Source organism: Lactuca saligna, chromosome 1 (assembly GCF_052625555.1).
Source record: "Lactuca saligna cultivar CGN05327 chromosome 1, ASM5262555v1, whole genome shotgun sequence".
In the NCBI taxonomy this organism is placed as follows: domain Eukaryota; kingdom Viridiplantae; phylum Streptophyta; class Magnoliopsida; order Asterales; family Asteraceae; genus Lactuca; species Lactuca saligna.
In genome coordinates, this window is record NC_136417.1 from 10068423 (window position 1) to 10083576 (window position 15154).

General features: G+C 33.2%; 4 protein-coding genes across 5 annotated transcripts; 3 read left to right on the forward strand and 1 right to left on the reverse strand.

Moving 5' to 3' along the window:
- LOC145000958 (Tetratricopeptide repeat (TPR)-like superfamily protein) lies at positions 1-2367 on the forward strand. 2 transcript variants are annotated; one of them, XM_078960300.1, is made up of 6 exons: positions 1-262; positions 574-628; positions 1224-1247; positions 1391-1671; positions 1751-1897; positions 1975-2367. In XM_078960300.1, the coding sequence occupies exons 1-6, from the start codon at positions 122-124 to the stop codon at positions 2257-2259; spliced, it is 933 nt and encodes a 310-aa protein (XP_078816426.1). In that variant the 5' UTR covers positions 1-121; the 3' UTR covers positions 2260-2367. The 2 variants fall into 2 exon arrangements, with proteins under 2 accessions (XP_078816426.1, XP_078816492.1); XM_078960366.1 differs by lacking the exon at positions 1224-1247.
- A 975-nt stretch (positions 2368-3342) lies between these two features.
- Positions 3343-5654, forward strand: STOP1 (C2H2 and C2HC zinc fingers superfamily protein). The gene is made up of 2 exons (XM_078960471.1): positions 3343-3493; positions 3911-5654. Exon 2 carries the CDS (start codon positions 3920-3922, stop codon positions 5372-5374), a length of 1455 nt encoding a protein of 484 aa, XP_078816597.1. The 5' UTR covers positions 3343-3493; positions 3911-3919; the 3' UTR covers positions 5375-5654.
- A 3790-nt stretch (positions 5655-9444) lies between these two features.
- On the forward strand, positions 9445-10532 carry LOC145001184 (uncharacterized). Its single transcript, XM_078960573.1, has 2 exons — positions 9445-9582; positions 9985-10532. Exon 2 carries the CDS (start codon positions 10002-10004, stop codon positions 10386-10388), a length of 387 nt encoding a protein of 128 aa, XP_078816699.1. The 5' UTR covers positions 9445-9582; positions 9985-10001; the 3' UTR covers positions 10389-10532.
- A 714-nt stretch (positions 10533-11246) lies between these two features.
- On the reverse strand, positions 11247-14688 carry STRS1 (DEA(D/H)-box RNA helicase family protein). The gene is made up of 13 exons (XM_078960682.1): positions 14053-14688; positions 13831-13955; positions 13552-13659; positions 13115-13195; positions 12896-12974; positions 12734-12819; positions 12535-12591; positions 12385-12452; positions 12205-12273; positions 12026-12119; positions 11779-11943; positions 11605-11697; positions 11247-11524 (listed from the first exon to the last, which is right to left on the reverse strand). Exons 1-13 carry the CDS (start codon positions 14543-14545, stop codon positions 11435-11437), a joined length of 1608 nt encoding a protein of 535 aa, XP_078816808.1. The 5' UTR covers positions 14546-14688; the 3' UTR covers positions 11247-11434.
- Between the last annotated feature and the right edge of the window lie 466 nt (positions 14689-15154).

Here is a 15154-nt window from a genome sequence, read left to right on the forward strand (position 1 = left end):
CGAAGCATGGGAATACCGTGGAAGATACAGATAAACTTATCTTCTCAAGCATCCAAATTCCAACGACCATCCACCATTTTTGAACAGACGAGGCGTTCTTGAGCAGGCAGAAGTAGAAACGATGATCCTTCAATCACGAATTTCACCCCCTCTTAAACAAATCTCACTAATTCGCTCTCACGGTTCTCTCTTCATCCCCGCTTTTATTTCCCACAAACTTCCCATCAAGATTAACTTCACTGGCCAACATTTCTCCGTTCAGGTTGCTCTTTTTCTCTTCTATAGTTTTCTATAACTTCACCCATAATTTCGTTTCTTATCAACGTATGCTATGGTGTCGGAAACGTGCCAATAAATACTTCATTCTCTAGCGTCGATTGATTAGTCGGAACTGTGATTTTGGACTCTTTCTGTTTCAATACAACAAGGCTACACTTGACTTTGAATGTTTCTTCCCCAATTCCAACTTGATGTAACAAATTTGTTTTTGACATTGCAACACTATCCATATGAATTCGTGTTTGAGAAAGAATTGATATGGATACTAACTGTATCTTTCATACCATAACGCAGACATGTAGAAGAGAATTGGGAGCTTTTCAGACAGTTACCTCAGCAAAACTTGATGGTAATTTCATTGACCCCTGTCTTTGTCTGTTACTGTAACTCGATATGACTGTTGCAATCACATAAGTTTCTTACTAGTTACCTGTATAGGTATAGTATATGCAAGTGCTTACTCCCATATAACTTACTCCCTCTTAATGCAATATTTTCAAATTTGAGTTGTCCTAAAAACAATTGCATACATTTTTGTGTGTAAGTTTTTAAACCTAGTCTATTCTTTTGTCCCTTGGTATTGCGATCCACAAGTTTTCTTTGTTTTGTCCCAAACAAGGAGCATTTTCAACATTTGATCAAGGGTTAAATGTGAGAGATAGCAACATATCCATTGATTTGCTTATTATAACACTCTGCTTTCATTTCTACCTATTACAACGTTGTATAGTGAAAAATCCATATAATTATAGCAATGTCACCCAAATACAAAACAATTTTCAGTATCTTACATAAGCTGAGTTTAAACCGAGTCTTATATTTTCCCTTCATTATTGTAGAAACTGAAGTTACTCGTTTATTTTAAAAAAAATGATCATATTCTTGTGTCAAGAATACACTTTATTGGCTGCAATATATTGATATGCGGTGTGTGTCTTTGGCAGTCAATGGAAGAAGGACAATACAAGGTAATGTAACCATAATCTAGCATCCAAGGTCTTGAATTTTTCATTTTTTAATTTAACAAAGGTACATTAGCCATTAAAACATCTCAAAGAAATCCCACTAATCCACTAAAGAATATAATGGAAATCCGTTTGTTGTGTTGCAGAATCAGCAAGTGGGAAAGATGCAAGAAACTCAAAAAAGGATTTGATCAGTATGGCAGTGTTTTCAAGTGGGTCAATGAGTTTGTTGACTTGGTCAAACCCAGCAGCTGCAAGTGAATATGAGAAAATGAATCCTGTTTATGAGGTTGGGGAGTTGTTTGAGTTAGGGATCCAGCTGTCATACCTTCTTTTGTTATTAGGGTTGCTTGGTGTCGGGACCTTTTTTGTCATCCGCCAAGTTCTTGTCCGCAGAGAACTTGATCTTTCTGCAAAAGAATTGCAGGTGACGACTTTGCTCAAACAATAGCAACATACTTTCATTAATTTGTTTTTTTTAATTATTTAAAAAAAAAAAATCTCAGGAACAAGTGAGGAGTGGTGACGCGAGTGCAACAGAGCTGTTTGAACTTGGGGCAGTGATGTTGAGAAGGAAATTCTATCCTGCTGCTACAAAGTACTTAAATCAGGCTATTGATAAATGGGATGGAGATGACCAGGATCTTGCCCAGGTATTAAAAAAAAAGGACACGTGTGGAAGTGTGATTTGATGTTTTTTTTTTTTTTTAAATTAAAAAATTGGTTGCAGGTTTACAATGCTTTGGGTGTGAGTTACGTGCGTGATGGGAAAACGGAGAAGGGAATATCTCAGCTTGAAACAGCGGTGAAGATTCAACCAGGGTATGTGACAGCTTGGAACAATTTAGGCGATGCTTATGAGAAGATAAAAGAATATAAATCGGCTCTAAAAGCATTTGAGGAAGCCTTGCTATTTGATCCTAACAACAAAATCGCACGCCCTAGAAGAGATCAATTGAAAGAAAAAGTCCAACTTTACAAAGGAGTCGTCCCTCTCAAGTCCAAGCAAAGATGATTTCCATCATAAGTGTTTGTAGAAATTTCTTAATTAGCTATTGTTGTTGTTGTTGTTTCCTTCACATCGTTAATCTTATTCTACATGCATCTTTATGCTTTTCATCAATTACTTTATAAAATTTTTGCTTCAAAATATAAAGATGGTTAAAGTTTGTTCAAGCAATTAAAGACATCTCTTGTTTTATTTTGATTAAGAGGTCAAAATATGTAGAATGCATATTCAACTTGTCTTGGTACATCGTGACATGTTTTGAAAACCATAGGTACATCAATACAATCTATTTTGATCTACTATAAATGGTTATCAGTTTTAATTCAAACATATTTTAATCATTACACAACTCATCCAATACATCTAATTACACTGACACAATAATTTTGACATTAAAAAACGAAGTAGTATGCCAAAAGTAGGGCACCATGTGTCTTGTGTTAGATGTTGTCGCTACCACTTTACTTGCCACATATAGTTGACTCCAATAATAATGCACGAATGGTAGCTTCTTGGAAACACACTTCTGCATCTCTATCATTCAATTTCTTTGATAGGGCCCTCTCTAGTAGTCCGGAAAAAGAAACTACACAATATAATATCTAAAACTAATATGGTTTGTGGAATTTATGTTTGAAATAACTGAAACTATTCAAAGCTTCGGTTATAATTTTTTTTTTCTGGGTTTTTATGAAATGACATTTCTTTTGAATAATTTTTGTATCCTGAATTACCTCGTTCCAGAATAGGTGGTTACTTTGCCGATAATAAATAAAATTGTTTATTTTCTTAAAATTTACCTAAGCATATAGTCAGTATACTCAATTTGCACAAAATCTAAATAAAATTTTGATGCTACAAAAATCAGTTTTTTTTTATATATGATGATGCCTTGAATATAGTTATTCTATTTATGATGAGGTTGAGAAAGCCAAACCGCTTGCTTGTTATTAGACCATTGACCAATAGGAAAAAAGCACAAAATAATAATAATAATAATAATAATAATAATAATAATAATAATAAAGAAAGAGAACAAGAAGATCAACGGCCCTGATTCTTTCGCTATATTTACGAAGAAGACAACTACTTGGACACACTTTTACACCAAAAGTCAGATTCCGGATTAACTCTCTCTCTGTTCTATCATTCTCTTCATTTCCCCCCTTTCATTCAATCCTTCAAACCCACCTCCACATCGACATCTTCTTCGTCTATTATGCAAATCTTCTTCAATCTGGTATACGACTCTCCTTCTTCTTTTTGATTTTCTCATTTGCTATTTATCAATTTAACTTCAAGCTGGACTGTTTATATTGATTCTTGTTTGTGAGTTTCGTTTTAACTGGATACGTGCCTACTCCTATGCCACAACTTCCTATTCACCATCTTCATGTCGTGTTGTGACCCTAATTTTGTTACAAATGTATGTTGACTTTTGGTTCAGATTGATGATAAAAAAATTCTGTTTCAATAGGGTTTGACTTGGGTCTTTTTAGTGTTTATGAGCAAAATGACATGTCATATTGGATTAAAAGTTAACATTTCAGTATGTCGATCTTTGTTATTTAAGTATTTTAGGGTTTTTAATTGCTATATTCTTCATGTAGATGGGAATTGATTCTAAGATTCTGATATTGAAATACTGTTTTATTAGATCTAAGAAATGGATGTTAGAAATAAACAGCTACCTTCAGACCCATGGGCGAAGCCTTCTTCCTCTAATGAATTATTTGATGAAATCTGTCGGGATAGTCATCAGCTTTTCTCAAATTATGATTCACAGCAACAGCAGCAAAGGGAAAACTCTTCCAGTTTAGATTATGATATGATGATAAGAAAAAAATTGGAAACAATCCCATCTTCTTTGACCCAAATCAAGCTCATTCAAGAAGATCTCGAGGCTAAAATCAAACCTCAATTATGGGATCCCAAAACCATGCTGAGTAATCTTTCTATCATGGAAGAAAAGATTCATCAACTCCAGGAACTTGTGCAATTAATCGTTTCCAAATCATCTATGGATCAACCAAATGAATTTCTGATTCAACAGCAGCAACTTGTTACTGCAGATCTGACTTCGATTATAATTCAACTCATATCCACTGCAGGCAGCCTTCTTCCAGCTGTCAAACATCCAAATCCAAATCCATCTGTTGGTAATGGAGTTGTCAGCCTTCCACAACATAATCATTGTGATGATAATAATGATAGTGATGGTAACACTCATGGGAATATGGTAAGCAAGATCGAAGATCATTCGAATGAAACTGATCATATGGATGTCCATGAAGAACATGATGATGATGTTGATGAAGGAGAGAATCTCCCCCCTGGTTCTTACGAAATCTTGCAGCTTGAAAAAGACGAAATTCTTGCACCCCACACTCATTTCTGTGTGATTTGTGGGAAAGGTTTCAAACGGGATGCCAATTTGAGAATGCATATGAGAGGTCATGGAGACGAGTATAAAACCCCAGCAGCATTAGCAAAACCCCATAAAGATCCAGGTACAGAGGTGAAGCTTATCAAGAGATATTCATGTCCTTATGTTGGTTGTAAAAGGAATAAAGATCACAAGAAGTTTCAGCCATTGAAGACAATCTTATGTGTAAAGAATCATTATAAAAGAACCCATTGTGATAAAAGCTATACATGTAGCCGTTGTAACACCAAGAAGTTTTCAGTGATTGCAGATCTTAAAACACACGAGAAGCATTGTGGACGTGACAGGTGGATTTGTTCATGTGGGACAACGTTTTCAAGAAAAGATAAACTTTTTGGACACATTGCTCTTTTTCAAGGCCACACTCCTGCAATTCCAGTGGATGATCCGAAAGGAGGAGCAGTTGGTGGACATGATCATGGGGATAATTATAATAATAACATTGAAGGGTCTAAAGAAGTTGGATTCTTTGATTTTAATTTCAATTCAAATGGATCTGTGGGTGACCCGAGTACTTGTTTTTCGCCTTTGAACATAGAATCAAATATGAACAGGTTTCAGGAGTTTCCTCGAAGTTTATTTGAAGATTCAGACAATTTCTCTTTCCTTTTATCGGGGTCATCCAATTACTTGTGGAAAAATGGCGGGGAGACAAGTTCCAAGGATCTTCAATAAAATGACAAAATTGCCCCTTGGGCATAGCAAAGTTCTGTACTTGCGGGAAAAGGTCAAGGGTTCGAGTCTCAACAGCCAGACAGACATTTAGTTCTCTGCTGTGTATAGATTTATATCTGACATAATAACCCTTTTGCAGAAAATGATGACGAAAATTTCTTAGCCCATTTGTAGTATGATTAGTTGTTTTTATGTTTCAACATTGTATTTTATTGCCTAGTCTGTTATGACTTTGAATTTTGTATTTTCATAAATGGCAAGGTAAGCCATGTTTCTAGTATATTTGTATTATGGTTTTTTCCTTTAATGCATAAACATGTCATCGATTTGATGATTTAGCCACTTTTAGTGAAGACCGAATACCTGGGTCATATTTGAAGAGAAACTGGTTGGACAAGTTCGATAAGACTATTTTTAATGATGGGATGAGGGTATTTATGTCCTTTGAACATACTCAATCAGGAGCATGAGCGGGACTCTGTCCAATCTTGTTCTATTTTTTTGGGTTGAACAAAAAAAAAAAAAAACAGTTTTTTGAGTATGCTAAAATATGGGTAAATAGGATGTGGTTATTATGTAATAATGAGTTGAGTATTCAACTTAACTAAAAAAATTTAGAAATTGAAGAGTGACTTTAACTTCACAAAATAAGGTGGCATGACTTTAAATTTTCCTAAACAAAACCTGAACCGAATACAGACAAACCAATTACCCGATTTTTAGACACTGATTACCCGGTTTTTCATGGCTGAAACCCAATCTTCTGAATCTTTAACAGGTTGATTGGTTTATTCTCGTATCAGTTTTTTAGTTGAGATCTTAAGATCCAGGTGTAAATCCTGTTTCAAATCAATCATGATTGAGATTATTATTATTATTATTATTATTATTATTATTATTGTTGTTGTTGTTGTTGTTGTTGTTGTTGTTGTTTTAAACTTGTAAGATGATAAGATCACAATTGAGATCTTTACCATCATAAGTTAAACCATAGAATTTCACTTTATTCCAATAACCTTTGATGAACACACCCACGATATAATAAATTACTAATATTAGAAGATATGACTCCTAAATTAGGGAAAATGACTATTGATGGTAACTAACTGTTGCGTTTGTTTTTATTTGGTCTATTTCCTTTTTTTGTACTCAATATACCATTGAACTTGTTGTTTGTGTTCACCATAACCCTTTTGACCGGCTTTTGACATGTAATAGCCAGTCAAATGGTTATGGTGAACACAAACAACAAGTTCGATGATAGTGACTATAAAAAAAGAAAAATGACCAAATGAGAATAAACTCAACAATTGGTTACCCTCCTAAGTCATTTTCCTCGAAAAACTAAATGAAATTAAAGTGACTGCAACCTTTTTTGGCCATAACGTATATGAAGAGCATTTCGGAGGGGTAACTTCGTTAAAACATGGTTTATTCTATGCTTACTGTGGTTAGCTACACCTCTATGCAAAAGGATATTATTGTGTATGAGAGGTATATTTATCAGTATAAACATTTACCTCAATGTATATTATGGTGATGTGTCTGCAAAAACTGCATGATATTGTACATATAAATGTTGTATTTTATCTGGTTATCCCATGAATTCAATCTTAAAGCTAAGTAAACTAAAAAATCACAACACTTGTGATTTCACTCCTTTGTAGACTTATCTAGAATCCATAATACGCTAAATCATTAGATTGGAAATGTAAATGTAGTCATGAAATGCATTTGCTTAGTCAAGATTTCCCTAATAAATATTTAAGTGCATTACAAAATTGTACATCTAGGAATAATATTCTTTCATGGGTTATGTTTTGAAGATAAACAATAATGAATCTCATAAAGTCATTAATATCAGCAGGAGATGACGTGAGATTTGCTGTAAATGGTTAAAGGAAAATGAATCAGAAGGGTAATCAACTGTTGCATTTGTTCTCATTTGGTTCATTTTCTTTTTTTGTACTCAATATATCATCGAACATGTTGTTTGTGTTCACCATAACCCTTTAACCGGCTATCACAGGTCAAAAGTCGGTCAAAAGGGTTATGTGAACACAAACAACAAGTTTGATAGTATATTGAGTACATATTTTTTTTTTACCAAATAAAAACAAACGTAACAGTTAGTTACCATCAAGAATTATTTTCTTCCTAAATTAACAACGTAACTAAATTTTCCCATACAAAAACTATCCAACTTAGCTGATTTGGTGTTAACTGCTAAAAGTTAAAGTATTAAAATACAACATATAATTTACCAATGAATACAACATACACTTTATTTCAACCATTTAATTCAACGAGCGCACAAACTATCATTTGTATCATTTAATGTAAAATTAAATACTCACAAATAAGATCCTACAATATTTTTTTATTAATTTTTATTTGATGCTTTTTATCATTTCATGCAACATTTTAAAAATTGGTCACATCATGTCTTTCATTTAATTAAATATATTGTGTGGTGGTTATTACACCAAGTCTTTGATTTAAAAAGCATCTCCCAAGTGATTTCCGGAGAGAACAAGAAGCCGACGAATACATTGTCCATGCTCCAAATGCAGGCTCCAGTTAATTATTTTTGTAATAATGCCGGAGGTTGACTCCATTGTCTGAATTGATGTTGACCTTATATTCCTTAATTACTTGGCAGATAAATTTTGACAAACAAATACAAGCTATAATAAGAAACTAATATTAAAATTTTAAAATAACAATAACATAATAAGTTAGTAAATAGATTTATGAGAATTCAAAACCCCATCAACTACATACATATATAACCCTGCCCAAATAAAATATAAATATCATATGATGAATGATTGTATAATTAAATATGTGTAAAATATGCAAGCATAAAATTTATTTTGCACTTGGAATAATTATTTGAACTAATTTTATCAAGCAAATACACAAATTTAAAACATCAAACATAAAATAAAACATAAAACTACTCTAAATTGTTATTTGCGCCCCTCATTCCCCTCAAGCCGCCTAGTATCATCTTGTTTTGACATTGATCGAAACTTACAAACAAGTTTACAAGTTCCGCACTATATGTCAAGTTATTGATAATAACATCAACAGGATCTCCCCACTACAAAATAAATGTATACGTTAATATAAACAAAACTATCAAACTAACAATTACAAAAACTAGTGACGGACGCAACACGAAATCTCAATGGTTGCATACATGATTTTAGGAGTGACATGCTAAAAATTTTACATTATGTTGGAAAATTTCTAAAAAAATTACATTGTGCTTTAAAATTTGAGGGGTTACACCGACCACCCTAGGAACCCCTTATGTCTATCACTAACCAAAATAACAACATAAATCAAACTATAAATTACCAATATATCTAATGATATATCTCTCACTCACACACACACACACACACACATATATATATATATATATATATATATATATATATATATATATATATATATATATATATATATATATATATATATATATTACGTACTCCTCCATTTTATACTATTCAATATATACATTATCTGATATACATTTTAAATGAGTCTATCTCGAATTCAAAGCAATTTTTATTCAAATTCAAATGGATTATTCTAAAAATCATGGTTCGAAACCAATAAATATTTATCATATATAAATACAAAGGGAGGGGAAGATGTCAAACATGTTGCATATTATATATACTCTAAACATCTAAACTCTTCTTCTATAGTTCACTATTATTCACCTTCGCATATACTCTAGCATCAGAGTGTATTTTTGGATTCGAACCGAAAATACGGCTAACCAATTTGTTTCGGATGTTGATACAAATACCCCGATGATCTAGGCATTCATCAATACCATTACCAAAATATCTAAAATAAACCAAAATACTAAACTAATAATTACCAAAAACTAAACTAATTTAAACATAAACCAAATATACAAGGATTGTACTAGTTGTCTAGTTGGACTAGTAGTTTTAAGAAGAATATATATGAAACGTAGAAAGAAAATTGTTAATGATGCGTTACATTAGTTGTTTAGCCATCCAATCAATAGTCCTACTCTCATCGGAGTCTAGGGTTCGAATCTTTTTCACACTTTTTATTTTATTTTACCCTGCCGGCGTTTTTCTCTCCCATTCCCATTCCTCCACCACCTAACCCTAATACTTCTATTCGACGACTGCATCTCGTCTTCTTGTCCTCAACAGGTTTTCCTTTTCTTCATACGATTTATGTTCCATTACACCCATTAATTTTTAATTTCGATTTCACCGTTTTGTGAATTTAGTGATTCTTATTAATCTTGAATTTTCATTGACTATTAACGACTCTACTTGTGTATCTGCAAAGTCCAATCCGACAATCGCAAAAAACGAAGAATAAACAGGATGATTTCTTAATCTTTACTGGTTACAGACAATAATCATAAGTTAAATTACTTGTTCTTTCTAGTGATCATATGCCTGTTTATTGGTTATTGTTAATAATTTGTTAGGGTTTTTTACATAGGAGAAGGCTGATTTGAGTGATAGTCTGTTATTACTGGTTGTTACTTGTATAGTAATCGTGATTTGTCTTTGATTCTTCCTAATATTGTGCATTGAAATCAGGTTAGCTGTTTTTAGTGATGAAGATACTGAAAGAGAATGCAGGGCTTCTTACAAATTTTGAAGTACTGGATTTCCTACGTTCTAGAGGGGCTGCAAAAGATCCCACAAAGGTGCTTGCTCCCCTAAAACCTTCAGAATTCAAGGTTTATGACCACCTAGAGAAGACTGTGGCTCCCAGTCAAACACGAGAAAGCATTGTTGAGTTTGTGACAAAATGTAAACCTTACAAGCTTTCAAACCCTGAGATGACAAGTGTCATCAACATTAGGCCGACTTGTGAAGTGGAAATCGACCCCCTGATAGAGGGTCTTGAGACACGCCTTGGTGAAAATGTGGCTGAATTGGTGGAGTTGATTAAGCAAGTGTTTCCCCCTTCTCCTGATGAAAGTACATCTGATGAATGAAGAGAAAGCAAGGAGCTTATAATGTGGGGTACTATTTGTTTTATTTTAAGGCACTGTAGTGTCTTTATGATAAAGTGATGCAATTTTTGTTTGTTTTTGAGTATCTTCTTTTATATACAAAAAAGAAACATATAATCTTTCACATATCGGGTGCATTTCAACCCTAAATTTATCAAAGTACATTAGTTTAGGAAGGAAAAATAAAAATTTAATGCTGTAATAGAAAGAAATGAAATTAGGGTGCTATACTACACAACTAAATTAAAGTACAATGCTATTTCTTGCATTTAGCATTTGAACTTCATTTTCAATACTTTAGGTGTGGACTAATCAAAGTCGTGGAAGCATGTAATCCCCCAAGAAATAGCTTGTTTTCATTTTCACCCTGAAGCTGGTTTATACTTTGCAGGAAATAGCAATGTATTTTCTGGCCTCTTTTAAAATTTAAACTCTCTGGAAATAGCATCAAGTAGATTTAAGTCGCACACAAAGTGGCAATAATGACGTTACAATTAGTGAGTTACAAACAGCTCTGTAAAGTTTGTGAATTACAAGGTTCCCATGACATGTATTTTGACACATTAAAAAACTAAAACAAATTGAGCCTTTTTTTTTTTTTCATACATGTTAAAATATTTATTGTAATTTTATCACTTTAAGTCATTTTGTAATTGATATTTTACTGCACCAGTTGAATCTGTTTAATGCATATTTTGCTTACACATTTTCTTTTAGTGAGCATTTAACAAATATAAAAAGTTGTTATTTTTATAATTTTAACATTACCATAACCATTGTAAAAGTAAGAATAAGAATATGATCAACACATTCTAGTTCTCGTAGACTTGCTTATAAGAGTGATAAATAAGGATACAAAAACGTTGCATAAATAATCAGATCATATAAATACACTACAAGCTGATAGTAATGTTGCAGTTTCATCATATTTATCCAACTATGAATCTAACATAATAAATAAAAAAGAAAAGGAAACATTCGAATGAGAAAATATATCAAGAACACATGGTTTTGGTCAAAAAATTGAATCAATCTTCATCAGAGTCAAATGTAATCTTTGTGGCTTTAGGCGCATCTGCAGATATCTCTTTGAAATGGGCTCCATACAGCTTCGATTCCTTCATCCACAAATAAAAATATAATTTTCAATCTCAATTTTGAATTTAACAAATGGACCAATTAACCACAAAAGTCAAACCTTTTTCTTGACATGAGTCCCAAAGTTCAACAGGTTAGCAGGTACATTCTGTCCCGCTTCTCTAAGCACATTTATCAGCTCCCCAGAAAGTGCCTGAATCACATTACATTGCATTTTTGTTATATATAAAAAAGCAAACATACAAACACACACTGGTGGTGGTGGTAGAATTACCTTATTCTCCTTCATAAAGAAGGTATGTGCAACACCCTTCTTCCCAGCACGTCCTGTTCTCCCAATTCTGTGGACATAATCCTCTGTGGTCAACGGGAAGCTGTAATTTATTACAACTTCAACATCTGGAATATCCAGACCTCGAGCAGCCACATCGGTTGCTATCTGCATACATCACATATCAATCAGATAAACTCTTAATGTAGAAAGAACGACTTAATACAGAAAGCACTTAATGGATACTTACCAAGAGTGGAGAGCTACCATCCTTGAATAAAGCAAGTGCTTCAGTACGTGCCCTTTGTTGTTTGTCGCCACTTATGGAAACAACCTTCCAACCCCTACAAAAATATAAAGAACAATAAATAAGTTCAGTGTAAAGAGCAAAAGTACTCATGTCCTCATAACTATGGTAAAGAAAAGCACCTTCTTTGCAACATGCTCTCAACTCGGGATGCTTCCTTCTTGTACAAAACAAAAACCAGTACTCTGTTCCTGAGATTTTAGACAAAACAAAATACCAGATTAAGTTCAAAGTTTTCATGTGAAAACAAAGAGGAACACAAACTGAAAGAAACAAAAAGGTGATTGCAAGAAATATTAAACCTTCTTGACTTGTGGTATTTCTCTAGCAATGTAACTAAACGTTCATCACGTGCTCGATCTTCCAAAACCTACATGAAAAATAAAGATACATCAATGAAAATATTACATTACAAGAACATGAAAGTGTAACAAAATAGCAGATTGCAATACCTCCACTATCTGCATGACATCATGGTTAGCAGCTAAATCCTCCGAACCTACAACAACCTGGAAAATAATATATTAATCCAAGGTGAATTGCAGCATATCTAAATACAATTATCCACACAAAAAAAAAAAAAAAAAAAATCATTTTATTGCCAAAACTATTGATTTTAGTAAACAATGCAGAGAAGAAAGATTTATATACCTTCACAGGATTTGGATCCATAAATTCCTGAGCAAGTTGATTCACAGCTAAGGGCCATGTTGCACTGAACATTACAACTTGGCGAACTACATATATTAAAAGTTTATTAGATTTTTATGTCAAATTTAGTACTCTGATAAATGTTGTTAAATAGTCACATACCAGAACTTGTTTTGCTAAGAATAGAACGAACTTCTGGTTCAAATCCCATATCAAGCATTCGATCAGCTTCATCAAGTACCTATAAGAAAGGTCAAATTCAAGATATGCCTTTGCCTAAAGCATTTACACTTTCATAACTGTTTTCTTCTAAAAAAAAGGTCATAAAGATAAAAATTTGGTAACTGTTTATTCCTTCCTAGGCCAATAAGATGTTCTTACCACAAAAGAGACCTCTTGTAGCTGACATACTCCCATTTCTATTAAGTCTTTCAAACGACCAGGAGTTCCAACAACAATATCCTGATAGAGATGTGAAGAAACAGCAAGCAATAAGTTAATTTAAGTTGACAAAAGCGTGAAGTTAAGTTGAATGATCATATAAAATACACAATCATTATCTTAAGAGTAACAAACATTCCTTTTGTATCATGAAAACCACAAGAGTTTTCATTTTGGGATGTACCATGAAATGCCAAGATTTCCATGGAAGTTTCAAGTAATGGTTTCCTATTTTGTCCATGATCAATCGTCACAAAAGATTGAAGAAATTGATTAGACCAAAATATACCCTTACTATGACCCATTCAAATAAAAGCCAAGTGAAGAATTTACCCAAAGGATCTTTAGAAAAGCGAAGAGTGGATATGTGATCTTACCATGCCAGATTTTAGAGCAGAAATTTGGGGTCCTTTAGAAGTTCCTCCATACACACAAACTGATCGAACCCCACTGGGTTTCCCAGCTTCAGATAGAACGTCAAAAATCTGCCAAATACAACTCAAGTTAGCCAATCTCTCATCAGACAAATCAAATTACAGATTGAATAATAAGAATCGAAACTAGAATAAGTTCAATAAACTACGAGAAATTGAAGATCATAATTATCAACCATTCTAAAAACGAGACTACTTCTGTAACTGGAATGGAATACGCACCTGTTGGGCAAGTTCCCTTGTGGGTGAAAGTACAAGGCAAAGTGGAGTCACTTTCTTGGTTGGTTTGTTTTTCCTCTTGTTCAAAATATGATTCATGGCAGGTATCCCAAAGGCCAGTGTCTTCCCTGATCAAATCGAAATCAAAACTTTAAACCCCAAACCACGAAACCTCTACTTTATAATTAAAACCCATAGTGATTTAAAGCATATGATCAAATTTACCTGACCCAGTTTTAGCAATCCCAATGAAATCACGACCATGTAAAAGAAAAGGCCACGAATTCGATTGAATTGGCGAAGGCTTATTGAAATTCTTGCAACACTCTAGCAATTCTTCAGAAAGTTTAGATTCTGAAAAGGAACTCAAAGCTTTGTACTTTGGATCATTAATATCTTTACCAGAGACCACAACATTATCTTCGGTTTCTCTAACCTCCTCCACTTCACCGCCATTGTTCTTAATTCCTTCTTCTTCTTCCTCTTTCTTTTGTTTCTTTTTCTTCTTTTTCTTCTTCTCGCTCAACTCGTCTGACCCATTCAGGATTTCGTTTCCATTTACAATTTCTTGGGGGGTTTCGACCTTTTCTTTCTTCTTTTTCTTGTCCTTTTTGGATTCTACAACGAGTTCAGGCTCTGGGTCTTCGAGCTTTCGCTTGTGGTCTCTGTTCTTGCTCTTCTTTTCAGCTTTAGTGATACCATCGCTAATCGTCGGCATCTTGACGGAAGAAGAAAAATTCGGTTTCTTTATGTATGCAAAACTTTAAGCCCGCAAGAAACTGAGAAGGGCGGAAGAGGCACGATATGTGGAGGGGACGAGTTTTTAGGGTTTTAGAGGTTGTGGAGTCTGTTGTACTAAAAGTTACGTATTCCTCCCTTGCTTTTTGTTTCTTTGCAAAAGAAGTTTATATAAAAAGAGAAATTAAATATCCTCCTACCTTTAAATCCTACAAATCTTGCTATCAAGAGGATGTTTGGCATAACTTTTTAAATGACTTTTGATTTTATCTTTTAGAAAAAGTTTTAAAAGATGTTTGGCAAAGGGAAAAAAACTTTTGTAAATAACTTTTCCCATAGAGTAATTTGAGTCTTTTTGAAAAGTCAGGATTACCTGATTTTTTCCAACTTTTCACCAGCTAAAAATATTAAATTACTAATATACCTCTCATCTACCCTAAACATGTCTTTTTTTTTTATTTTTTTTATTTTTTTATCATTTTACATGTAAAACTTAAACCAACACTTTAATTTTTTATTTTTTCCGTTCAAAAGTCAATCCAAACACATTTTAAAAAATAACTTTTGTAAAAAATTCTTTTACAAAAAA